The sequence below is a fragment of the Urocitellus parryii genome, unplaced genomic scaffold, assembly GCF_045843805.1.
Source record: "Urocitellus parryii isolate mUroPar1 unplaced genomic scaffold, mUroPar1.hap1 Scaffold_95, whole genome shotgun sequence".
Classification (NCBI taxonomy): Eukaryota; Metazoa; Chordata; class Mammalia; order Rodentia; family Sciuridae; genus Urocitellus; species Urocitellus parryii.
The window spans coordinates 774,730-799,839 of record NW_027554244.1 but is presented as its reverse complement, the minus strand read 5'-3'; the positions used below and the strand labels follow the sequence as shown (position 1 = coordinate 799,839).

General features: G+C 41.1%; 1 protein-coding gene across 1 annotated transcript in view; it reads left to right on the top strand.

The window, feature by feature from the left end:
• Positions 1 to 24,179, top strand: part of LOC144253117 (long-chain-fatty-acid--CoA ligase 1-like) — a 36,813-nt gene extending 12,634 nt beyond the window's left edge. The window contains exons 2-5 of the mRNA XM_077795016.1: positions 4,415 to 4,641; positions 17,058 to 17,172; positions 21,094 to 21,158; positions 23,902 to 24,179. Coding sequence (XP_077651142.1) covers positions 4,447 to 4,641; positions 17,058 to 17,172; positions 21,094 to 21,158; positions 23,902 to 24,060 — 534 coding nt within the window. The 5' untranslated portion in view covers positions 4,415 to 4,446 and the 3' untranslated portion in view covers positions 24,061 to 24,179. The remainder of the gene's footprint in view (positions 1 to 4,414; positions 4,642 to 17,057; positions 17,173 to 21,093; positions 21,159 to 23,901) is intronic.
• The last annotated feature ends 931 nt before the right edge of the window (positions 24,180 to 25,110 follow it).

Below are 25,110 nucleotides of genomic sequence, written 5' to 3'. Positions count from 1 at the left end.
AGAAAAGCCTCAAGGCCGTGGATGGGAATAATTAATTTTCTGTGGAACTACAGGATTATGTCTACAAGCTTATTTGTGCATGGGATCCCAAAGTTATCCAAATGGTCTTTGTCCTTCTTCTGCCAAGGGCAGCAGTGCCACGGCATGGGGAGGGTTTGGACAGCAACCTCTGCCTCCCTCTCTAACTGGGAGACCTGGCGTCTCTCTGGAGTGTCTGGGCCTCCCTCTCTCTAGGGACAGCCCGACTGCTCTTTTGGTTCGGGAGGTGGTGGCTTAACAAATCTAGCTTTAGGTGATTTGCCAGCCAGGGTGAAGGAGCAAGAATCCAACAGTTCTGGAGTGGCAAATTGAAAGAACAGAAAATGGCCTGGCTGTTGCTCTCTTGTTCCTCTCAGAGGCCTGAGCTCTGCCAAGCTAGGGTCAAACAAAGGGGGTGCTTTCAGCCTTCTGTAGAGAACCTGTTCTCACGGTTTCTTAACTGGGGCTGGCTGAAGGGGGCTTGCAAGCCCTGCTTGTGAGATGATCATGTGGGTGTTCATGGTGGATAGGGTCAGTGGCCCAGCAGAAGTTAGGTATCACTTGTGTAGATTGGTCTCTGGCCTTGGTTTCCTCACCATCTTGTGCTATTGTGATGTTCCAGTAAGATGCTCCCTCTCTTTCTACTCATGTCTGTTTAAAGGCGTCCTCTGCTCTGGTTCTTTACACTGGGCTTGTGACAGATTTCCCTGATGATTGTTACATCCCATGTCATTTCTGTAGTTTTAGACTTTCGTTTTGAATTTTTTCATAGGCAATTCAAAAGACCCAGCTGAGCAAATCCACTTTTTGTAAGTGAGGGGAGAAAGATGCCCAAGAGTAGCTGTAGCAGGAGAAGCTAGCTGTCCGTAGACTTGTGTGTTCACAACTTAGAAATACCAGCTTCCTAAGCCTTTAAGCCAGTTGAATCATATTCTTAGCAAATAGCAGCAACATGATTTATATGCCTGGGCTATAAACTTCTTTACATGACGATATGGAAATTTGCTTTTGAAAGAATAAAAAAAAAAACCTCCAACTAGAACACCATTGAAATGAGAACACAATCCATCTGTTAGTTTTAACCATTTATTAGCAAGTACGTGAATATTTCTTAGAGACTTGTTAAACCTCAGTCATAAGGCATGGTGTTTATGATCACATATAGCACATCAGGGCTATTTATTGCCCCTCGTTTTCTTTTTCTTAATAGCAGATGAATTGAAGGGGAAAGATTATGTTGTCCATTTCATCCATGAGAGTTGTTTTTCACAAGGATCAAAATGGGGTATTGTCTTGGTTTTTATACATAGTTTTCCCATGTACAGTATTAACCAATTTGTTCATTGAAGTTGGTTTGCAGCTTGTTACCTGGCCGCCAGCTGAGCGGAATGGCTTAAAACCTCCAATAGCTTATCGTGATCACCCACTAAATGTAGGAATTTGGCTGAATTTAAATGCTTAGCCTTACAGATTAGCATCTAATAAAATACTCTTCCATGTGAGCCATTCAGTCTGCAGTTTTCTGAAGATTTTTTAAAAACTTTTTCTTCCCAGACTTATTAAACTTTCCTGTTGGTGTAGTGCAGACTGTAGCTTGACTGCTGATGCTTAAAATGGACAAATTAATCTCCTGTGTATGACTGTCTTTGTGTGGAAGGGAATTGTTTGCTCTTCTCACTCAGGGATGGGATTCTATTGAATAGCACCTGTGAATTCACATAATCTAGAATTTGTGGGGAATTACTGAAGAAACTTTGGGGGAAGAAGAGAGAAGGACCTGGGGTTGGGGGGTATAAGGGGTGAATAATTCCTTTTCAGATTGAAGTGCTGCAGGGTGATGAAGACAACTGGAAGGTGGAATGATTTGAGGGCAGCGCAAGTTTGCACATTAGACTTGTAAAGTTGTTGTCTTTGTAGAGTTGCAATACTGTTTGGACAGTTTGCCTGGAAAGACCCTCCCTGATGCCAGGTGGACCTTGCTTGTTTAATTTTGTGTCTCCCCTACTAGATAGCCCATTGAAGGCCACACCCAGCCACTGACACATTCACCTCAGTACTCCTAGCACAGTGCCCCTACAACCTAGGTGCTCAGATGTGCACAGTGATGGGACTAGCACAATTCCTATGAATTCATCTAGAATAAGTCTGTGCTGAGTGAGCTCTTAGCAATCTGTTTCTTTCTGGGTATGTCTCATGTTGGTTAGACCAAGCACCCAACTTCCTATTTCATTCCAGTGTTTAAAAAAAAAAAAAATATATATATATATATATATATATATATATATATATATATATGAATGAATGAATGCGCATGCGCCCATTGTCTCTTCTTGATGGGAAGCTGAGCAGAAAGAAAACAGTGTCTGTTTGCAGAATTGGTACTGGCAGCAGCACTCACTGATGCCGGTCCCTGCCCATGGGTGGAGCAATGGGGTGACTCTGCTCCCAGCTCCTCATTGGCCCATCCCCCACCCCCTGTTCTCCTGAGAAGTCAAGTATGGATTTTGTCTGCTAGTTACCTTTAGCCCACTGGGCAGCAGTGTATGCCTCGGCATGTGACGAGTGCCCTGAAAGACCTTGGCAGGCCAGGCAAGTGCCAGCCGAGTGCCTCCAGCCCCCGCTCCACCCCCAGCCTGCTTCCCTTTTCTGTTTCTGCAGTGGTATGTCACCTAGAAGTCAGCTGTTGGTGACACAGATGGTGAGTGGTTTTGTGAGTGCTGGAGCTTTCTCTCCAGAGTTTTGACCTGAAGACATTGGCTTATCTGTTCTTTCTCTCGTCATGTTAAACCTTGACATTCCCTCTGTGTGTATGTTGTGTGTTTGTGTGTATGTTGTGTTTGTGTGTGTGTGTGTGTGTGTGCATGCACTTACATGCATGCACATCTTATCCAGAGCCATAGTAGCCCAAGCATTATATTGGTTCCTGTGACGTTATTGTTTAGTAAAAGCAGCTTAATATTTTGCTACTCTTTGAAAAAATATATATAATAGTATAGATTTGAGTTTACATAGAAAATGTCTATATTGAACAGAAGAAAAATCTTTTCAGTCTTGTAACCTAGCTATTTAAGGAAATATATAGTAAGTAGCTCACAAGTACCATCTGAACTTAGAGTGCCAATGTGCACACTTATCGGAATTACCAAAGAAAAAGCTTCCAGCTCATTTACTATTATTTCCTTCCCTTTGCTGCCAATCTTCAGAATAGTTCTTCATCAACAGTTTTCTTACTAGAATTATTCTCATTTATTTATCGGTACTGCACATTTAGTTTTTAGACTATGTATAAATTGTCTGTAACATTAAGTTTGAGGCTTTGACATCTATCAAGCTATTCATCTGTTTTTCTTCTGTGTGTTTTGACTTCTTAAGTTTGCAAACTGTAGGCAAGCATCGTTTTTTATCATCTGAGTAACTTACTGTTGTGTCTTCCGGACTAATCACAGACTGTTGGTAGAGGAAATAATAGCAATATCTACCATTTATTGTGCGTTTTCTGGGGTATGGCATTATCCTAAACTGTTTATTTGAAACATTTAGTAGTTATGAAAGTCCAATGAGATAGGTATTATTTTCACCTTCATTTATAGATTAAAAAAAAAACTAAGGTACAGAGAGCTAATGTATTTTGTCCCAAATCATATAGCTAACAAGCTGGAGAGGCCAGATTTAATTCCAGAATCTTGGATCCTAAATATTAATCTATACTTTCTCTCAAATACTATATGATAACCTCTTTCTAGGTTTCCAGTGTTTGGTTTAAAGTTTATGGACACCAATTTATTTATTTATTTTAGATATGATGTCCTGGGGAATATAAAAGAAAATGATCTAGTCAGAATAGCCATCTGTGGGTTTCCAGCATTTATATTCCACTTTTGTGGTGGGAAGAGTACCAGCAAGGTCAGAGACATTTTTGAAATTTGGATTGGTCTGTTTTACCAGTTGAGGAACTTGTTCTGAGACTGTAGGTGGTTTGGGGCTTGTCTGATCTTTGCCTTTGTGTCCCCATTAGCCTTGCTAAAGGGAGTGGAGTGTATTTGATTAGGTGGAGGAAAGCAGAGATGTAATATCCCAGAAGAAGGTAGAAACTTGTGGTGCCACTTATTTGAGCATCTTGTGGTAAGAATTCTTTATGAGTAAAATCTTTTTAGTGTGGTTAATAAAAGCAAGGTAATGTATTTGTTTTCTTTCTTTCCTTTTTTTAAACACAAGATAATGGAGAAAGGGAACAGAAATGAATTCCTAAATTCTTTTTATAAAAATGAAATTTGACAGCCAGGGAACGACCCGGATCATGGGCTATTAGACTGCGAGCTGAATGCCACAGCCTCTGGGGATTCTGGTGAGGCATCCTTTCTCTCTGTAATGAATGTGACATTTTCTGTTCTGACAGAATTTGACCTAGGGCACCACCAGCACAGGACCATGCAAGCCCACGAATTGTTCTGGTATTTTCGAATGCCAGAGCTGGTTGACATCCGGCAGTACGTGCGCACCCTTCCGACCAACACACTTATGGGCTTTGGAGCGTTTGCAGCCATCACAACTTTCTGGTACGCCACGAGGCCCAAAGCCCTGAAGCCACCATGTGACCTCTCCATGCAGTCAGTGGAAGTGCCGGTAAGTCAGGGACCCAGCCTGCCTCCTGGGTTTTCTCTGCATTGCCCCCACTGGTTAAGCCCTTTGAAGGTGATATATCAAAATCACAGTCACATTCCAATATGTGTTTGTGAGGACACTGCGTAAAACAGAAATGTGTTCAACAAACAGGGGTTCTTGGTAATAGTAAAAAGAGAAGCCAAAATTCAGGGCCCAGGGACAGAAGAGGTGTTTGTTGTTAGTCGGTCATCTCTCCACAGTCGCAGAAGAGCATTCCAGAGGTCACACTGTGCTTCCAGCCTGGCTTGGGCTCTGTGTAGGCACGGAGAATTCTATAAGAGTAAAAAGATAGCCTCTGTCCCCAGGGGTATTACATTCCAGCAGGAGAACATTCCAATGTTCCAGGAAGGAGAATTTCACTTGTGTAACATCTGCTACTGGGAACTCATCCTCACACTGTAGAAAGGCACACTGGGATGTCACATAGCATAGGGCTAGCATGGGAACTTGTCAGAGTAACAGCTGCTGCATTTAGGATGGGACAAGAAGAAACGAGAGCATTCGAGAGACACCCAAGCTTGAATCATTGAGTGCCACAGTTGTATATGAGCAGGTCAAAGTGAAGGTCACGCCCTCCCAGTTGTGAAAATTAAATCAGAACATATGCATTTAGGGGCTAATGGGTGGGAAGGTATAGGGAAACCTCAAGACCCTTTCAGGAAGATTCTTTCTTAGTGCTCCTGCTCTGCCTTCGTTGCCTTCTTCATCTCTTTGTAGGGTTCATTAAAAAACAAAAAAACGTGAAAGGTTGAAAGGAAGAAGCAGCCAAGTTCTCAGTGGCACTCTGACCCCTTACCTACTCTTTGCTTTGTGGCTGCTGGCTTTCCTCTCCCTAGGTCAATTTTCAGTGTTTATAACTTTCAACACATAGGCAGAAGGATGTTGTGAAACACAGGATCCCCTCACTTACTGCTTTTAGGTGTAGAGGTAGAATAAGAGGCCTTTCCCATTTTTTCTCAGCTGAATGCCAAGGAGGAGCATATGAATCCTTCTGCAGAGAGCCCTGGCTGGCTTACTAACATTTTGTTATTAGTGAGTATTAGTTTTTAGTTTTAGACAAATTCTTAGATTCATCCATATGAAATTTTCATCTACCAACCCAAGTTATGCCAGATCTATAGAAACATAGAATGAATGAACTACTGTAGAGAAAAGTTGGCTTTATATTTTATTCCTATTGAGAAGGTGAAGGTAGCTTAATATTTTACCTCTGCTAATTACATATGGATAAGGAGTAGAATTTAACTTTCCCTAAGAGGTTGGCAAGAGGTTTTAAGCATTCCTCGGTGGCACTGCCATCGCTTTGGCAAGGGTATTGGCAAAGACACAGGGTAGACATTTCTAATTTAGCAAGAAGTGTAAGAAATGCCTAATTCTTATTATGTGAGAAGTTGTAAGGGCATTTACAATGTGGTTTTTAAGTTCTAGCTTAGCATAAAGTCGTTGTGCCTTATTAAAATAATTATACAAGTTCTCTGTAGAACAATTCAAAACTCCAGATAAGCAGAAAGATAAATAAAATCTATTATTTTACTATCCGGTATACAGACTTCCTGTTTTTTTCTCTATGGCTATAGAAATAGAGCGCTGATTTTTCAGAATTCATAGGTCTTAGGAATAGATACTGAACTTGCTTTGCCTTTCAAAAATATGTGTGTGTGTGTGTGTGTGTGTGTGTGTGTGTGTGTGTGGTGTTTACCAGTTATAGATGCTTTGATATATGTCATATGGATTTCTGTGGCAGGGAAAGAAGAGCTTCATTCATTCATAAGATAGTGGTGAAAATCCTGTTAATCTGGAACTATTTCAGGGACTGAGGATCAGAAAGAAATGCTGTTGCTTTGTTCCTGCTTTGAGAACCAGGAGCACCATTAGCCCATTCCCGTCTCACCGGGTTTTTATCACTCTCCTCTTCCCATCAGCTTTGCATGCATATGAAAACAAGAGAAATCTGCACTTTTGGTTTGGCCGCTTCTCCTCACAGCCCACACTGGCTGTTTCCCAGCTCCACTTTTTTAAAGCAGTAGCACAGAGAATCTGTGTAAACTACACCTTTTAAATTTCCTCTGGATGAATGCTCAGGGCCGTAAAGAGGACGTCAGCACTCTCATGCTTTCCCATACGGGAAAGGCAGTGAAGCCCCACACTGTAGCCTACACAAGGCAGCTCGGCTTAGGACCAAGAGTCCAGAAGCCTTTCTTAAATTTTTGAGCATCGTCTGATTTTTTTGAGCATACCCTGTCCCAAGAGTCCCATGCCTGTGTATTCTGTGGCAGCTCACCAACCCGTAGCAGTGACCTGAAGCCAGACTGTCCCTGCTGGCCAGTGAGGAGCACCATCCTCTGAAGTTTTGTGTTTACTGCTGCTCTGTAACTTTGAGCAGAGGATGGAAGCAGTCTTTGTGGAGTTTATTTGTTTTAAAAACACTTTTATACTCAATGTGCAAGGTTTTCTGTTTATTTCGGTCTAGTTTGCTTGGTCAGATTAAGAGCCATGACCCTCTAGTGAAGATGCTCTTCCCTGGCACGCCTGGAAACCTTTTGGCATGGTTAGGGCTCAGACCTAGTGGCTTCACTTGAGGGAAGGACAAGAGCATGTTGGAGCCAGAAAGGACTGGGGAGCCAGAGAGCCATGGCAGGGGTGGGCCGTCTCCTCTGCTAGACCAGACAGCCCTGGGCATGTTCCCCTGACTCTCGTGGCCTTCACATCCCTCATCTGGAAAACAGAAGTGATGGCTTCTGCCCTCCTTCAGCTACACAGTGTCTGCCTGGCCCACAATAAGTATTCAGGAAATATTAGCTTTCTTCTTCCCTAAAAGTCTTCTCATTTCACACTCACATTTTCTACATGAGAAAACTGAACCCAGAGAGATGAAGTTATGCCATAGAATCAGTGGAAGATCTGGGACTCTTTTGGATTGCCTTCACTGTAGCAGTTTGAAAGTTGTGTAATATAAATAACTAGGGCTCAGGCAAGGGAAGATCCGAGAATAAGAAAAGTTTAGTTCAGTCCAGGTGAATCTGAAGATGCAATTGGCTGGAGCCATGTAACAGGCCTCTCTCTTGTGAAAATGTATAGGTCAGTGCGAAGAACTGCTTGGGACTCCTATCCATGCAGAGAGTGAGAGCCATCCTTGAGCTAAGTAATGAGAATAACCTGTTTTCATTTCTTAAAACTGGTCATTCTCGGGTAAGAACTTGAAAGAAGTAAACTAAATATAGTATTACCCTGTGTGTATTGGTTTCAAAATCCAAAGGTTACAGCTCACTGGAGATTTTCTCAGTGCCAAGGCCTGCACAGGCCAACCACAAACCTCTTGACTCGGATGCACACCGCAACATGAGTTAGAATTCTTAGTCCACATTGAGCAGATATGTATGGAGCATATTATGGAGTAGGATTTTTTTCCCTGTGGCTGATAGAATCATTTTTTCCATATAATCAATTTATACCCAGGTGTATATGTAAAGAGTCACTTGTAAACTGGCATAAGTCATTTCTTCAAGAGAAGAAAACAGGTCATTGATTCATAAGTGTTCATGAAAACTCACACCAGAGGCTTGTAGAGGTAATGATGATATAAACTAAAAAGGTGATGCCTTCCTGGACTGGAGCGTAAGGGACCAGCTCTGAGCTGGAGAGCTCTTGTTGAATTGGGCAGGATCAAATACTACCGTGAGGCAGACATTTAGGGTCAAGCCTGAGAGGGAGCTGTCGGAGAAGGGCAGATGGATTTGGATGGTGGTATCACTGACTGTCTCTGATGCCATCCTGGAAGTCTACAGGAGTGTCAAAGCCAGCCATAGGATGGGGCATTAGACTAATGAGTTTGATCCAGGTGGAAGGTAGCATGTGAGTACCAACGGAGGTTAGGAACAGTTGTTGCATTGGTTATTTCTGTTGCTGTTTGTAAATGTGACACCATCTATATTTCTGTAGTCATTTGTAAATAGAAACCTCATTCTCACCTTTGGGTGGCCTTAGGTCCGAGTAGTTTTTAGATATATTTTTGATCAGAGGTGCAAATGAGACTGCAGAGGGTTTTCTTGTCTAGTGCTTTGGCTTCTTACTTGGAGTCTTCCTAGTGTCAATCTTATCTATATCGTAGCATTTACTTAGCATTTGTAACCACATATTCCCCATGGCTTATGTCTCCCTTGTCTTGATCATGGTATAATATTTAAGTGATCAAATAAAGATGTGAGCAAAGATTTAACTACCTAATTCTACCCTGGGCAATTCCAAGAGTTCTTGGCCATGTTTTCCTGAAAAGTGTTCAAACATATAAGGGCATTTTCAGCAAGCAATCCTAGCAGTTGGGATGGTGAGGGTGGATGGAGAGTGTTCTTCGAGTGCTGTTTCTGCTCAGAAGTATTATTCTGGTAGTGTGCAAACTTCAGCGTTTCATACCTTTAGATAACTTTAGCACCTTTTCTAAAACTTAGCAGGCTTCTTAATAACAAACTATATATATATATATATATATATATATATATATATATATATATATATATTCTAAAATATATATATATTCTAAAATACTTTTTCTTTAACTACACTCATAGGAAACTGAGGTAAGGTGTTTATAATATTTTTGTGCGGATTTAGAAACACTCTAGCAAGTGACTAGGGGTTTGATTAGGTGGAGGAAGTATCAGCAGGAGCCGTGGCAGCTGGGTGAGTGCCCTGCAGGTGAGGGGCGGGAATTAGAGAGAGCCAGAGGCAGAGTTTTTGATCTTCATGCCAAGACCAGGCTACTGGGGAGTTAAGTAGCTGTCTTAGGAATTTGAGGAAAGAAAGAGGTTGATTGTTATTTTTAAAGAAGTGTTTGTTTCTGGGTTCCCTTTAGTAGGAAGAAAAAGCTAATGTTCACTGTACAGAAATACGATAAAGGAGGTCTGAAAACACTGTGTGATTTTGAAATGATGCCACTTCTCACAGGACTCCTTAAACAAGGAACACATGTACACATAAATCCCAGAAATGCATGCTGTTAATATTTGAGTTTTAAACAGTCTCCCCCAAATGGGGCCAATCGGGGCCAAATAAAAAATGACAAACATTGCCTCCTGTGTGCCACTTGACAAAATCCCTGTTGCACACCGACAATCCAAAAGGCTGGCAACAAAGGGTAGGAGATATGGTCCCTGTAGATGAGGCAGAGGTAAAGCAAAGTGCTGTGTGTGTTCTAAATGGCTGCCAGGTAAGAATTCTGTAGGTAGTCCTCCCAACATTGTGTGTTTGTGGCCACTTGGATTTTGTGACTTGAAACTTTCTCCTCTTTCATTGAGGTGGGAGGATGATATTGTTCCTCCTGTGAGTGGCAAGACTTTTTCTGGTGAGGAGCTAGCTATTTTGCTAAGCTCGGTCATAACCCCCCACCCACCCCACCTTCTCCCTCAATCAAATCCTCTGATTAGGATCTTGGGAGCTCAGGAAGTTAGAAATTGGAGAATGAACCAGGAGTGGAAAGAACAGAAAGTTCTGAGAATTAGAGGAAAGTGTTGAAGAATCAAAATGCCCAGCTAAGCAATGGTGCTCTGGACTCTGTCTCCTCACGGATGCAGGTGAGTGACCCATGGGCGAGTCTGGAACCTGCTTGCAACCACAAAGCAAAACTTTTACCTGACCAGGTGTCCCCTTGAGCTAGCTTTGAAGCTCTGCTCTATTATTTCATAGACCTGGGACTAGAAAGGGAAAGTGTCCCCCCCCCCCAGACTGTTTCTTTATCTGGAAAGTGACTGGCTTTTAATGAGTACTCAGTAAATACTCACCTTCAAGCAGGTGTGACTGGAAACCCAGCATTGACTGTTACAGGGAAGCTTTGTTTGCACTTGAGTAAAGGATCTTGGGAAGTTAGCCAGTAATGTAGTGGATAGCAAGCCCGAGGGTTCACTGTTACCCTGTGACTTTCTGTAGTGAAGCATACAGTCCAGGTGTCATCCAAATGTCCTGCTCATTATCAGAAATTGTTGTGGGGGATGTGGAGGGGTTTGCTCATAGGCTAACCTTTAAAACACCTCGTCCACAGGGGGGGTGTAGCTCAGTAGCACAAGCAAGTCCCTGGGTTTGATCCCCAGTACTGCAAAGCAAAACAAAACAAAACTGGTCTTCTACATCAGAATCTAGAGTTGCTTGAGCCTCTGTGGAAATTGATGGCCAGAGACCCCCTCTGAAGGGCCACTGGAGAGAAAAGCAGTTTTGTTCTTTTTTATAAAAAGAAACGAAGGTTGCTAGCCTGGCCAGAGGAAGAGATCTATAAAACGTAAATGCTAGGAAGGATATACTTTATGCAGAAAAAGCGCGGAGTCACTTTTTACCTCTCAGACTGGGGTTCCACATGCTGCTTTTTCCCCTAAAGATGGATGTAGTGTTAAAATTAAGTGGTCAGCAAACTCTTTAGAAGTCACTTCTTACTGCTCCTTTTCTTTCTTTTCCTCCTCTCATTTTCCCTTCCTCCCTCGCTGCCTTGTCTTTCTTTTTTTTTTCCTGCTCCCCCTTCCAACCCTCCCTTGAGCATGAACAACAGTAGCCCAATAAGGCATTTACCTGATACTAATAAGGCCTGTAGACACGCATTAGGTAGATTGGTATGAGTGAGACCACTATTTATAAAGCCTGGGCCTTTGTGCCTCTGAGAAATCTCAGGGATGTAATTTGCTTTTGCATTTAAATATGAAAATGCACAGAATAACTCGTCAGCAAGTGTTCCTATTTATCAAGTATTGGCAAGAGCCTTAGTCTTGGGAGCAGCGGATCCTTAGATGTTCATCGTTTTTCTACTCCTAGCTTTCTCCCTTCCTGCCTTGAAGGAGAACTTGAACTTTTATTATTCTAATTTAGCCTGAGCCTTTATTTCCTAATTCAGCCTGCAGGGAGACTGACCTCCAAGGCACCTTAGCTCATATATATGTTGGAGAATATAATGGTGACCACTGACTTGGCTGTAGCGTGTTCAATGAACACTGTTTTGTTTTAAAACTGGAAGAACTATGTAACCACATGAAAGGGGCCTATAACAGAAGGCATAAAAACCCTATAATCTCCTTGACTCACAGTCTTCATGACTGGTCAGAGCTGTCTCCTTAGCTCTCTTTAGCTTCTTGAGCACAACTGATTGCCTCCTCCCCCAACCTCCAATCAGCAGGTTATGACAGAAGGCCCCACACTTAAATTATTTTCCATTTCCATAGACGTTCCTAGAAATAGCCAGGTGGACTTGGATAACCTAGTAATTAAATGCCTGCTTTTGAAGTGACTATTTCATAACATGTGAAGACACTGGCAGCTCCAACGGTTCTAGCCATGCTTCCCGGCAGGCAAAGTGCTGTCCTTGCTGCTTGTAGGTGTAACTGAGGTTGCAAATACTCAGTATTGTACAACATTTTTATTCAAGAATGGGAATACTTATGCATCAAATATGATGATTTTTTTTGCAAGTTAGAAGCAGCCTTCAGAAGTGTCTGCTGCCCCTAGAGGGGCCTTTATTTTTATACTTTTTTAGAGGTGTCTTTTCAGGTAGTTAATGGATAGCTTCAAAGCTCAAAACTTCTTTAATATAAAATATGATGATTCTTTAACATAATATGTGATTATTTCAAAAAGTAACAAATTTCAAAGCACAAAATCTTGTCTGTGTGCTTGCACCCATCTCACTTATCCTTCTTTGAAAATTCCAGTACATGCCTTACTATTTAGTGGCATTGTAACTTTTTTGCCTGTTTTACCTGTGTCTTAAAGCTAGCGCCTCTTTTGGGCATACATCTCATTCACTGCTTCCCTTTCAAGCTTTTGCTAATTAGTTTAATTGCTAATTAGAGTAATAAATATCTTGTCCTCAGGTTATAAGGGGATATAATTAACTTCTTTAGCTTTGATTTGGCAGTTTTATCTTCATGTTTCTCAAAATCCTAAAGATTATATACCACTCAAAATTTAAACCTAACTAAAGGATTATTTAACTAAAAGTTTGTTATAAAATGATCCTCTAGAGCAGTGATTTTCAAAATGAGAATTGGGGTGGTGACCAAGAAAGCTGGCCTGTCTTGAAGGGATACCATCTCCATGTCCAAGCTAAACCCAGTCTCTTTCTTCAAACCTAACCTCTGGCCCCAGGCCTTCCATTTGTATGCATGGAACTGCTCTCTTCTCAGCCCTTGGATCCCCTTCCTCCTTTTCTACCACATACTGGTGCCTGTCAGGCGCTGTGCATCGGTGCTGAGGGGCTTCTCTCTTTTTGCCTACCAACCTGGTCTAGTACATGGGTTTCTATCTAGTCTCTCCCTGCATCCTGCTCTACATACTGCTTGAACTCCCTGCTCTTTCTAAAGCATTGCCTTGACCTTCACCACTTCTCTGTTGGAGAATGGCTCCAGGATGATGCTTCTCAAACTTTTAACCTGGACCAGAATCCTCTGACAAACTTGTTGAGACATCAGTTACTGGACTGCACCCCCAGAGTTTCTGATTCAGCCCTGGTAATTCCCTTTTCTGATAAGTGCCAGGTGCTCGCCAGACTGAGGACTTTGACTGTAGGATGAGCCTGTGCTCCTCAGGTTCCAGGCTTCCTCCTGCCTGTCCATTTTGACATCTTCCAGACTCTTCTCAGCCAAGGATCCTTGGAGTCTCTTTGGTCACTCAAGGGCAAGACTTAGGCTCCTTCAGAACAAGCTTATGTCTTGTTCCCTTGAATCGCATCTGCCCCATTTACAGCCATGAGAACCACTCTGCAGAATATAGGAAACAGTTGTGCTTTTCCAAAGATACCATTGAGAAATTCCATGAATGAGTTAATGTCCTGATGGGAGATACAGAGTGTTCCATCCTAAGCAGAGTGCCGGAGGACCTCACTGTGGACTGGCCAGGCTACCTGTACTTCTAGCTGAGTCTCAACAGTCTAGTGAGTTGGGTCAGTGGCCAGGAGGCATGAGTTATTGGTGGCAGTTGGATCTTCTGCACCCTGTAACACTTACTTCTTTTTCACTCTTCCTTATTTTCCCTCTTCTCTGTCATTCTGTCCCCTTCCCTGGTTCTTTTTGGTGGCTTCATAAGTTGAAAATGCTTCTGATGCTTAGTATAAAACCACAAATTCCTTTTGATTTTAGTCTATTTGTTAAGGTAAATATATAGTTTATGGAGGATTTGTACTGTAATTAGTGCATGTGGTTGGTTATATGATTAATATTCTACACATTCAGATATTTTTAATTTTTTTATTTGTTGTTTTTAGATATACATGATAGTGGGGTATATTTTGACATAGTAAACATACATGGGGTGTAACCCATTACAATTTGATCCCATTCTTGTGTTGCATGTGATGTGGAGTTACACTGGTCATGTATTTATATATGAGTATAGAAAGTTATGTCCAATTCATTCTACTGTCTTTCCTATTCCCTTTCCTTCATTCCTCTTTGTCTAATCCATCGAACTTCTATACTTCCCCTCCCTACCCTCCCTTGTTATGGGTTAGCATCCACATATCAGAGAGAACTGATTTTTTGGGACTGGCTTATTCCACTTAGCATGATATTCTCCAGTTCCATCCATCCATTTACCAGCAAATGCCATAATTTCATTTTTCTTTATAGCTGAGTAATATTCAATTGTGTTTGTGATGTTTTCTTTATCTATTCATTTATTGAAGGACACCTAGGTTGGTTCCATAGCTTGGCTATTGTGAATTGAGCTCCTACACACATTGATGTGTCTGTGTCACTACAGTATGCTGATTTTAACTCCTTTGGGTATAAGCTGAGGAGTGGGATGACTGGGTCAAATAGTGGCTCCATTGCACTCCATACTGCTCTCCAGAGTGGTTGTACCAGTTTGGAGTCCCATCGGCAATGTATGAGTGAACCTTTTCCCCTATACATTCATATTTTATAGGAACATTCTTATTTAACTAAAAATAATCCTGGAAGTAGACATAGAATCTCAGAGATTAATATTAATGCATGATACTATAAAGTGAAGATCTTTTTCTTATTTTGGATGCATGAAGAATAACTTCTTTGCTTTATAAAGTAACATGTTATAGTTGATAAGTATATTTAAAGTCATGGTTGTAATTATTAGAAAGTTTCTTCCAAGATAGAGAAGGCAGTATTATGATTAGCATACATTATTGAGTCATATTTATTCCATAAAAATATTATAAATCAAGAGTTAAACATGAGGGAAGGGGATATAGCTCAGTGGTAGAGCACTTGACTAGCATGTACAAGGTCCTGGGTCTCTGAGCTCAAGCCCTAACATTAAAAAAAAGGCTGGGCATGGTGGCACACACCTATAATCCCAGCACTTGGGAGGCTGAGGCAGGAGGATCATGAGTTCAAAGCCAGCCTCAGCAAAAGCGAGGCACTAACATCTCAGTGAGACCCTGTCTCTAAATAAATACAAAATAGGGCTGGGGATGTGGCTCCGTGGTCAAGTGCCCTGAATTCAATCCCTGGTGCTCCCCCTACCCAAAATTAACACCCATGTCTAGTATATAGTAGCTATTGAAAGAATGAATATAAATGTATAAACATAAGAAAAGGTTTGGAGAACTATATCAAATTATTAGTGGTAGTTAGTAATATTTTTTTCCTTGACATACTTCTGAATCATTCAAATAGTTTTAAAAACAGCATCTAAATTATCAATTAAGGGGAGGACAAAAAAGCAAAAGAGTTTATAGGAAGAGGAGTGAAAAGTTGTAATTTTTAAGAAGAACCATATCTGGGATATGAATCGGTGGTAGAGCACTTGCCTAGCATGCATAGGTCCCTGGGTTTGATCCCCTGCACTTAAAAAAAAAAAAGAAAGAAAGAAAGAATCGATGAATACAGACTTCATCACCACATTGGTGCCTCCCCGGAATGTTTGGTTCCAGCTGCCTGTCCAGACTATCTGTTCTTTGAGATCTTGCTCTTTGACCCCTGCTTCATGAGTTTTTTATATTTTCTTTCATCAGACCTTAAACTGGAAATGATCTTTTCCACTTGTGGACAGTGCTTTCTTGTGGTACCAGAAGTTATCGTATCTCGGTATAATTTCCCTCACGAGTTTCCTGGCCATTGCACACGTGAGGCCCTTTTCTGAAATAAAAAAAAGTCTCCATTATCAGTTGTAGTTGACCTTTTGTTTATCAGTCTATAAAGAATGCTTTGGGGATTCTTGTGGATACCCCTAGCAGTAATGACCCAGAGGCTCAACAGCTGCTCCTGCTACCACATGAGGCTAGGAATGGTTGTCTTATCCTGAATTAGGAGCTGGTGTACATGGTGAATACACTTATGAGCCAGCAGATGAAGACAAATTAGAGAAGGGTGCTCAGCAATATCAAATCTCCACGCCTATTTATGTCGTCAATAAAACCAGTCCGGACTTGTGTCTGCACCTCTATATATTTTGTAGATGAAAATTTTACCTATCAGAGGCTCTACAAGAAACCAGACTTCCTAATGGATTGTATTGCAGTGAGCAGATAGAACAATAGGAATGATCTTGAAAAGAACGCAGATGATATTACAGAGGTAACACTGAGTGGTGTGTCGTTTTCACCAGCAGAGTAGGATTCTCCTCCGTCCTGTTGATGGCAGCGCTTTGAGGATTTTCACAGTGCCTGTCTGTGATAGTGGCAGTTTCTTTTTGTCCTCTTGCTCTCTTTAGCTGTGTCTGGCAGGACAGATGTTTGTAGATCTGTGAGCCTCTTGGCTTTTTGCTCAGTTTCCTGCCTCAGCTTTCCTTCCCTGGAGCCTGAACTTACCTCCCAGTGAAAGGCTGATTCATATGAGCACATCCACAAGTCCTGCCTGTCATTCATTCAGCAGATACTCGTAAGCATGGATGATGGGGATGCCACGGGGCAAGGGGGCAGGGCATGTGAGCTTTTCATTTTATTTATTTATGTTTCATTGACAGATAGAAATTGTATATATTCATGGGGCTGGGGATGTGGCTCAAGCGGTAGCGCGCTCGCCTGGCATGCATGCGGCCCGGGTTCGATCCTCAGCACCACATACAAACAAAGATGTTGTGTCCGCTGAAAACTAAAAAAAAAAAAAAAAAAAAAAATTAAAAAATAATTCTCATTCTCTCTCTCTCTCTTTATATACGATTTCTTTCTTTCTTTTTTTTTTTATTCATGGTGGGCCCTAGAAGGAATAAGTTCAGGAGTTCTGTTTTACAATATGGTGACAATAGTTAATCATGATGTATCATATATTTGGAAATTGCCAGAAGAACAGACTTGAAGTGTCCTCACCCCAGATGATAAATATGGGAGGGAATGTAGATGTTAATTAGCTTCATTGAGCCATTAAAACCTCATGTTGTAGGCTTTTTATTTTTCACTTCTAACATGCTCCTCTGCCTGTCTTCTTCAATAGGGTAGTGATGGTACTCAAAGGTCCGCACTTCTTGACAGTGATGAGCCTTTGGTGTACTTCCATGATGACGTCAGGACGCTATACGAAGGTTTCCAGAGGGGCATTCAGGTGTCAAGTAAGCCTCCACTGCATTTGTGTGACTAATGCTTAAATGTTGTTCACAAAGAAAGAGTTACCTTCTTTTTCCAAAAGGAACATTTTCTCTCATCTCTCACCTACTTAGCATTGCTCAAGCCCCTCTGTCTCTTCCTATAGCTTGTCCAGAACCAGCCCCAAAGCTCTCTGGACCCTCCAGGTGTTCCCTGTGGTCCAGGAGGCTCCACAGCCAAATATGTCCCCTATTTTATGGAGAATCACATGTGCATGAGCTCCTGAAAGACTCTGAGGTCTCCTGCAGTAAAGAGTTTGATGAGGTCAAATCCAGCACTTTTCAAGCTTGTGGGACAAGACTGTTTTTTGAGAAAGAAATACTGACATCTCAAGGAAGCAGAGTTCTGTAAAAAGATACACTGGGAATGGGATTATCACATTGGCTCATAAGATTACCCTTAATTATTAACTGTGATATTAAGAAGCCTGCTTCCTTTCCAACCTCTCTCCCTTGAATATATCCCTCAAGCAAGACCACCTCTGTTGTCTACCACCCTCGAGACTCTGCATTTTTTTTCTTCCTGATCATAAAGCCTATTCTTTCCACCCCCATCCAGGGTTGATGAGGTATTTTCTCCCCGCAATACTAGCAATTGAATCCAGGGGAGCTTTATCACTGAGGCATGTCCGTAGCTCTATAATCATAATCATTATTTATGTTGAGACAGGGTCTCACTAAATTGCCTAGGCTGGCCCCAAACTTGTGATCCTCTTGCCTCAGCCTTCTGAGCTCCTGGGATTATAGATGTGCACCACCACGCCTAACTCATGAAGTATTCTTATATGTCTTTAAAAACTTTCACTTCACCTGTTCTGTAAAATCTTCCTGGTTTGTTTTCACTCCTTGTGCCCAAGTAAGGCACATCTCCCCTTTTCCCTCCCAGTACCTCATGCTGGTTCTGTAGTAAAAACCTCATGGTACAGAGGTGTTTACTTGGCATCCTGCCCCATCATCCTGTGCTCCTGGAGAACAGGGCAGCCCTCAGTGAGCTCTTCTGTGACCCATGTGTTATAATGTCTGCACACAGTGGACTCTCCATTAGTGTTTCCTCCATGAAGCAAGGAATGCCCTATTTTGTTTTAGTCATTTCATTTTTTTCTGCTTTTACCAGGTTCCTGTATAGAAATGGTTTCTGGGATCCATGCTTTGTTATTTAAATCTTTTGTTTGTTAGCTAGATTATAATCTTCTTAAAGTCAGGGACTGGGGGATATTGCTTTCTCTATCCTCTATAATCCCTTGCAAGCAATATGCACTCAAGAAGTGCCTTGTTTTTTTTTTTTTCTTCTTCTTGGTACGGGTACAGTTGGATTGCTCAGCTCATTGCATTGAACCTAGTCCTATAGCAGGTTCACCAAGCTCCACCTCAAAGGAAAAGCAGACTTACCTGCTTATTATTTAATTTATGAGATTTTTGAAAGTTAGTGTCAGAGTTTGTCTGTGATAGTAAATATCCACAACAAAAAGAGCAGCCAAGCATAAGACCTCATAAAAGTGTGTGTAAAAATATCTATATATTTTTCCCATTGTTTGCAATGAATGGTACTCACTTAGGAGAATGGAGATGCACAGTGTACTTCTGACAAATTGAGTAACTTTTTGTTGTTGTTATTACTATGCTGTTCTTGGAAAATGAAAGTTCTTCTATATGTGTTTTGGAGAAAAAGGAAAATAAGTTATCTTCTTCATCTATACTGATTAAAGGAAGCTACTTTGCAAGTCACTCTCCCCCCTCCCCCAGGAGCTTTTTTTTTTAAATAAAAGAACTCTTTTTAAAATTTTTTTAGGTGTTGATGGACACAACACAATGCCTTTATTTTTATGTGGTGCTGAGAATTGAACCCAGATCCCGCCCGTCCTAGGGGAGTGCTCTACCACTGAGCCACAATCCCAGCCCCTCTGAGGAGCTTTATATTCTACACTTTAATTTTCTTGAGCTGCTCAAGGATTAAAGTATAAAGGAAGAGGAAAATCTAGCATTTGCATAAGGGGATCAGAAGTTTATGGGGTGATGGGAGAAGCCAGCCTAACATTTTTAAAAATTGCATTTTAAAACTGCACTTAGGAACCTATTTGTAAAGGTGAAGTTCCCTGTTTATAAAAGCTCTTATCTAGCTGGGCAAGGTGGTGCATGCCTGTAATCCCAGAAACTCGGGAGGCTGAGGCAGGAGGATGGAGAGTTCAATGCCAGCCTCAGCAGATTAGTGAGGCACTTAGCATTGATTTTTAGCAACTAAGCAAGACCTTGTTTCTAAAATAAAAATATAAAAAACGGGCTGGGGATATGGCTCAGTGGTTAAGCATCTCCGGTACCATTAAAACAAAATAAAACAAAACAAACAAACAAACAAAAAACACTTATGCCTAGGTGCAGTTTAGTAGCACTTGGGGACACTAGAAAATGGTAAGGCCCAGGCCTCATCCTCATTCATTTATATCAAAGATTTTGTTAAGTAGGCCCAGTATATAGAACATTTTTTAAGTTCTGCAGGTGAGCCTCCGGCTTAACCACCACTGTGCTAGAGCTGGAGTTGGCACGCTTTTCCTGTAAAGGGCCAGACAGTAAATATTGTAGGCTTTTTGGGCTATCTCACTGCAGACGGGCAACTGGAGCCTCAGAAAACATGTAAATGAATGAGTATGGCTGCGTGCCAGGGACACTGCATTTGCAAAAACAGGCAGTGGCTGTAGTTTGACCTGGCTCTTGGCTGTAGTTTGCCAATCTTGGTTCTCGAGGAATAAAATAATGTCATTTTATATGGTCAGTGTATTTATCCCCTATCTGAAAACAGCATCTGATAGAACTTGTTAGTCTTGTACTGCCCTGACTTTGTTATCGTCTCTGTAAATTGAAGAGGGTCTGAGAATAAGCTCTTTCTGTTTTCACCAGGATGGCTTTTAGGGGTGGCAAAGAAGTCAGTGTCCAGCTTGTGTCTGCCCATCTTCATGGCTGGTACTTCAAACTCCAGGGTATACATCCAGGTAATTGGGACCAGGCTCCTTCCTTCCCTGTGCTTGCTAGTCCCCAAAGCAAATGAAAACACCTTCACACATTCAAACCTGAAGCAGTGAAGCTAGGTGTGTAGTGATCTCTTTCTGCTTCTTTGGTACCTACGTTGGAATCAGAACACATCCTGATATTTCTTAACTTTTGTTTTCACAAGTTGCACCTTTATTACCCCTCACGTTGCATCTTCTTCATTCATGTTCATCAGCAATCAAGACTTCACCCATGTGATTAGGGTTCCATGTGAGCTTAGCTGATACATTTGGTCATCAGAATTTGGGCACATCAAAAATGGTATTTTCCTTTTCATATTCCGAGTTAGGAGTTTAAAGTTTAACTTTTAGAAAATATCAGGAAGATCTCTTCTTGAAAACCTATAGCAAGAGCTGAGGTTGTGGCTCAGCGGTAGAGCGCTCACCTAGCACATGCGAGGCCCTGGCTTCAATCCTCAGCACCACATAAAAATAAATAAAAATATTGAGTCCAACTACAACTAAAAAATGAATATTAAAAAAAAAGAAAGAAAAACCTATAGCAAGATCTACTTGCCACTTGTTTACTGACTCCTAGTCTAAACCAATAGGGTGCTTAAAGAGAATTTCATAAGTTTGTCTTTAAAAGTTATATTTGCCTTTTCTTTTCTATTTCTCTCCTTCCTTATTTAAGAAACAAAGCAAATAAACAAGCACACACACACAAAAAAAATAAAATAAAAATGCAGGAAGAAAACATTTCTAACCAGAAATCCTTGTTTCTAATTTGAAGGCTAAAGTAGATTCTACCTTATATTTTATAGAATAAGATAAGACGCAGATTAAAACACAGGAATATTTATACATGTAAGCCATCTTGGTTTATTGTTGTTTTTTCCTGTTTTAGATGATGGCCCTTGTTTAGGCTCTCAGAAGCCAGACCAACCCTATGAGTGGCTTTCCTATAAACAGGTGAGTTCCACACTAAGAGCTATTCATGCATGCTGTAGAATGAGCTTTCCAGGGCTAGGACGTTTGTGCATGTGCTGGACTAGCTCCAAGCTTTAGGATAAACATGGAGCATTCATGGAGAAACTTGACACAAAGATTCAGTGGGAAAACGTGTTAAGTAATTTAACTGGTGGTCTAAAGCACTTCATTTTAAAACCAGTGCAGATGCTTTGTGAAATGCACTATCATTTTAAAAAAAAAAAAAAAACCTCTAGAAACTACCTGAAGCATGTGACTCCTCCCCAGACCTCTGGGGAAGTAGGATTACTTCTCTCTGTTTGAGGGGTACAAGTAAATTTAGATACCCCAATAGGGAATATCCCTCTCCTTTGATAGACATGGAAATCATGCCCTAGGAAGAGATGTGACTCGCCCAAGGTCACAGCTGATCAGTAGCAGAACCAGGATCAAAAGTGAAGTCTGCAGCCAACTTCTGTAGGGTTCTTCTAGGCATTATACTGACCCTCCAAGCTGTCCTTGGTCATCTCTCTATGAGTGTGGCATTTAGCCCCAGCACTGCTGTAGGGAAGATCACAGATGTTCAGAGAAGACACCTGCCATACTATATGAACACAAAGGAACTGGGGTCTGGGTATTTTTACTCTTGTCACTATCTAGGTGCCACGGACGGGTGGCTTTAACTGTTCAGCAGTTTGTGAGTATGAGCGACAGGTCACAGAGCAGGAAGCCATTACTTTTTATTTTTATTATGATTGCACCAAATCTAGATGTCATTGCTTTTCCCTGGTCCAACCCCGAGGACAGGCAGGCACAGCTGCGAGCATTTGTTTCCCTCCAGCTGTCCAGGAAACGGCTGTCAGTCAGTCAGTCCCTGGGCTCCGGGTCCCTGCTCCAGGGCTAGGTCAACTGTGACAATTCATGAATACAAATTAATTTCCTCCCTCTATGTTTTGTGCAAAAGGTGTTTTTAGTAGTTGGTCTGTCTGAGGGTGTGTCTGAAAAAGGGAGTTGTCATTTGGAACCGCAAAGCACAGAAGCAAAAACAGGGTTACTTCCCTCCTTGGAAAGTGCAGGACTGCGCAAGGCTCCTCGGGAGGAGTATTTGTCTCTCTCAAGAGAAAAAAAGATGAAAGGACTCACCACACCTCACCCAAGGAGCTGTAACTCAGGTGACCCAAGGGATTTCCCGGTTTTTATTTTTGCCTGACCAAAGCCAGAAGGTGGTTTCCTATCCAAATTGTAGTTTCCAAGATCCCTCATTTCCACAAGTGGTTGAAAAACATGGTTTGTGTTGGACGCATAACACAGAATTGGTGAACACTTACTGGATTGGCTGGAAGAGAGGTGAAATGTCCATTGCAGATTGGGTTTTCAAGGCAGATTGAAAATCACCAGGGTTTCTCAAGGTGTTAATCTCTGATTTGAACATTTCAGCCAGAGACTGGTGAAGATCTAAGACTTAACTGAAGCCAATTTGTAGATTTAAATCGTTTTGTTGGTTTTTTTTTTCCCTTTTACTAGCTCAGTTAATCTGACCTTTTGAAGTTTAAGAATCCCTCTGATATCTTTTAGAAGATAAGGACCCATCTTTCTAGAAATAAAAATAGATGCATATTGTCTGGATAAACTCTGCCAGCAATTGCAGGCATTTCTCAGGTTCCAAGCCCTTAAATGCAACCAAGAGCTGTGGACGAGGCCACAGAGTAGAAGGTGCTAAGCCTGTTCATTGCTACCCTGCTGTCACCCCAGCTGTGTTGGTCTGATTCCCATTGGTAGGGCTGGGATGGCACCATGAGCCAGATCCAACAGGATTCCTGGCAGGGACAGGTGTGGCTACATTTCCTATGGGCATGGGTGTGCTTTGAAAGTACTCTTGAGAATTCATCAATTGAGAATAAAGAAAAGAACGCCAAATATTAAGATTTAAAAAAATATTTAGTTAATTGGAGGTAGGAATGGGGAGAAGACAAGCTTGGTTATATAGCACTGGCTAATTTTTGTGACTCTACCTAGTTTTACTTCTTTGTCATAATAATATGCAAGTTTGTACTTACTCATGTTGGTTATCACTGTTACTAAAACTACCCTGTTTGATAGGTTTCTCATGTATTTACCTAGCTACGTTGCATTTCCTTAGAGATTTACCACCATTTACTTAGCCATCCAGTCACTGGTTTCCCCACCCCCTAGATTTTTTTAATAATATATATTATGAAATATATATCTTTGTATATAAAGCTTTTTAAAAACTTCCTTCTAAAATTGAATTATTTACCAAGAATAAATTCTCAAGAATGGAACAACTGAGTCCAGGGATAAGAGCTTGCTGTTATATTTTTTTTAAGTCTCAAAAAACTTGCTGCTTCTGTTTAGAACAAAGGACAAGTTTTGGCTACTTTGTTGTTCTTTATAAGCACAAAAAATCAAAAACAAAACTATGTCCCTGTATGGCTTCTGCAACTTTGTAAAAACTAAAATAGAAAAAAGAAATAGACAAGAAGCTAACATCTCATCCTCTGTGAACCTGCCACAGTTTAAAGGATAATAATTCGCTTTGCAGAAGGAACCTTATGATCAGTTTTTGCATTTTGCAAAAATTTAAAACAAAGAGCTACCTCCCCTTTTCTGCTCAGCTCTGCTTTCTGACTGAGATATGAGTCTGTCACCTAGTAAGCTTTGTTCCTTGAGAGGGGACCTGATTCTCTTTTCTGATTTATGTATTTTTCCTCCTCATTCATTTCAGGTGGCAGAAATGTCGGAGTGCATAGGCTCGGCGCTGCTCCACAAGGGATTCAAGCCCTCTCCAGACCAGTTCATTGGCATCTTTGCTCAAAATAGACCTGAGGTATTAACCGTTAGTCACTTACTGGACAGGGGTTTGAGAGTCCTAAACCAAGGGTAGGAGCCAGAATTCACACCTACTTCTACTCGAGACCAGATTTTGTGGTCTCATTTCTGCTGAGAATATGACATTGTGTAATGCCTTAGAAAGATAAATGTACAGAAACCTAAACCAGGGCTTTCTACACCTTTAAAAGAAAAAAAAATATATCCATTTACCTCATTATTATTCGTTTTTGTCTTTATTTTTCAAAACTGGATCCCCAAACAAAATTCTTAGAACAAATATCTAACAAAGTCTTCTCACTTTAAAGTTTACATCTATGATTAGAAAAATAGCACTAACAAATTATGGAGAAAACTTGAATACATTTTGTTAATAGAAACGTCTCACTTTTTTTTTTCTTTTCTGAAAGGTCTGAAACTTTCCCTCTGGTCAGATTTCAAAATTGAAAATATTACAGGCCCGGGGGAAAGTACCTCCCTATGAGCTAGCCTTCCTGTAGACATGCAGCCTGTTATTTGGCTATCAATTCCTGTGCATGGTGCTTCAGGAAACCATTGTATGAAAGTGAATCTAAATGAGAGGCCCTTTTATAGGTGTTGCTTACATTTTTAGTCAACAGAGTAATGGCACAGTTGGCTTGGAAAAATTCAAGCCTCTGGCTTAAATCAAATGTATTCTTATACCTTCTTGGGTCTAAAAGCATATTGGCTCAATCCCTGTTCTACTTTCTATTTTATAAATTAATGGCTTCTTGGGGGTTTTATTTTCTGCCAAGAAGAAAAACAGCATTCTCCACAACTGAACTGTGGCAAAGCTCATGGAATTTGGTTTCTTTCATTACAAATGAACACATGCAAAATTTTTGTGTTAGTGGAATTTTATCATGAATATGTAACTGCAAAACGTATTCCTTACTTCAAGAAGTAGACTCCTGGGCTGGGGTTGTGGCTCAGCAGTAGAGCACCTGCCTCGCACATGTGAGGCACTGGGTCCGATCCTCAGCACCACATTAATAAATAAATAAATAAATAAAGGTATTGTGACCATCTACAACTAGGAAAATATTACAAAGAAGAAGAAGACTCCTTTCTATATTTATGAGTT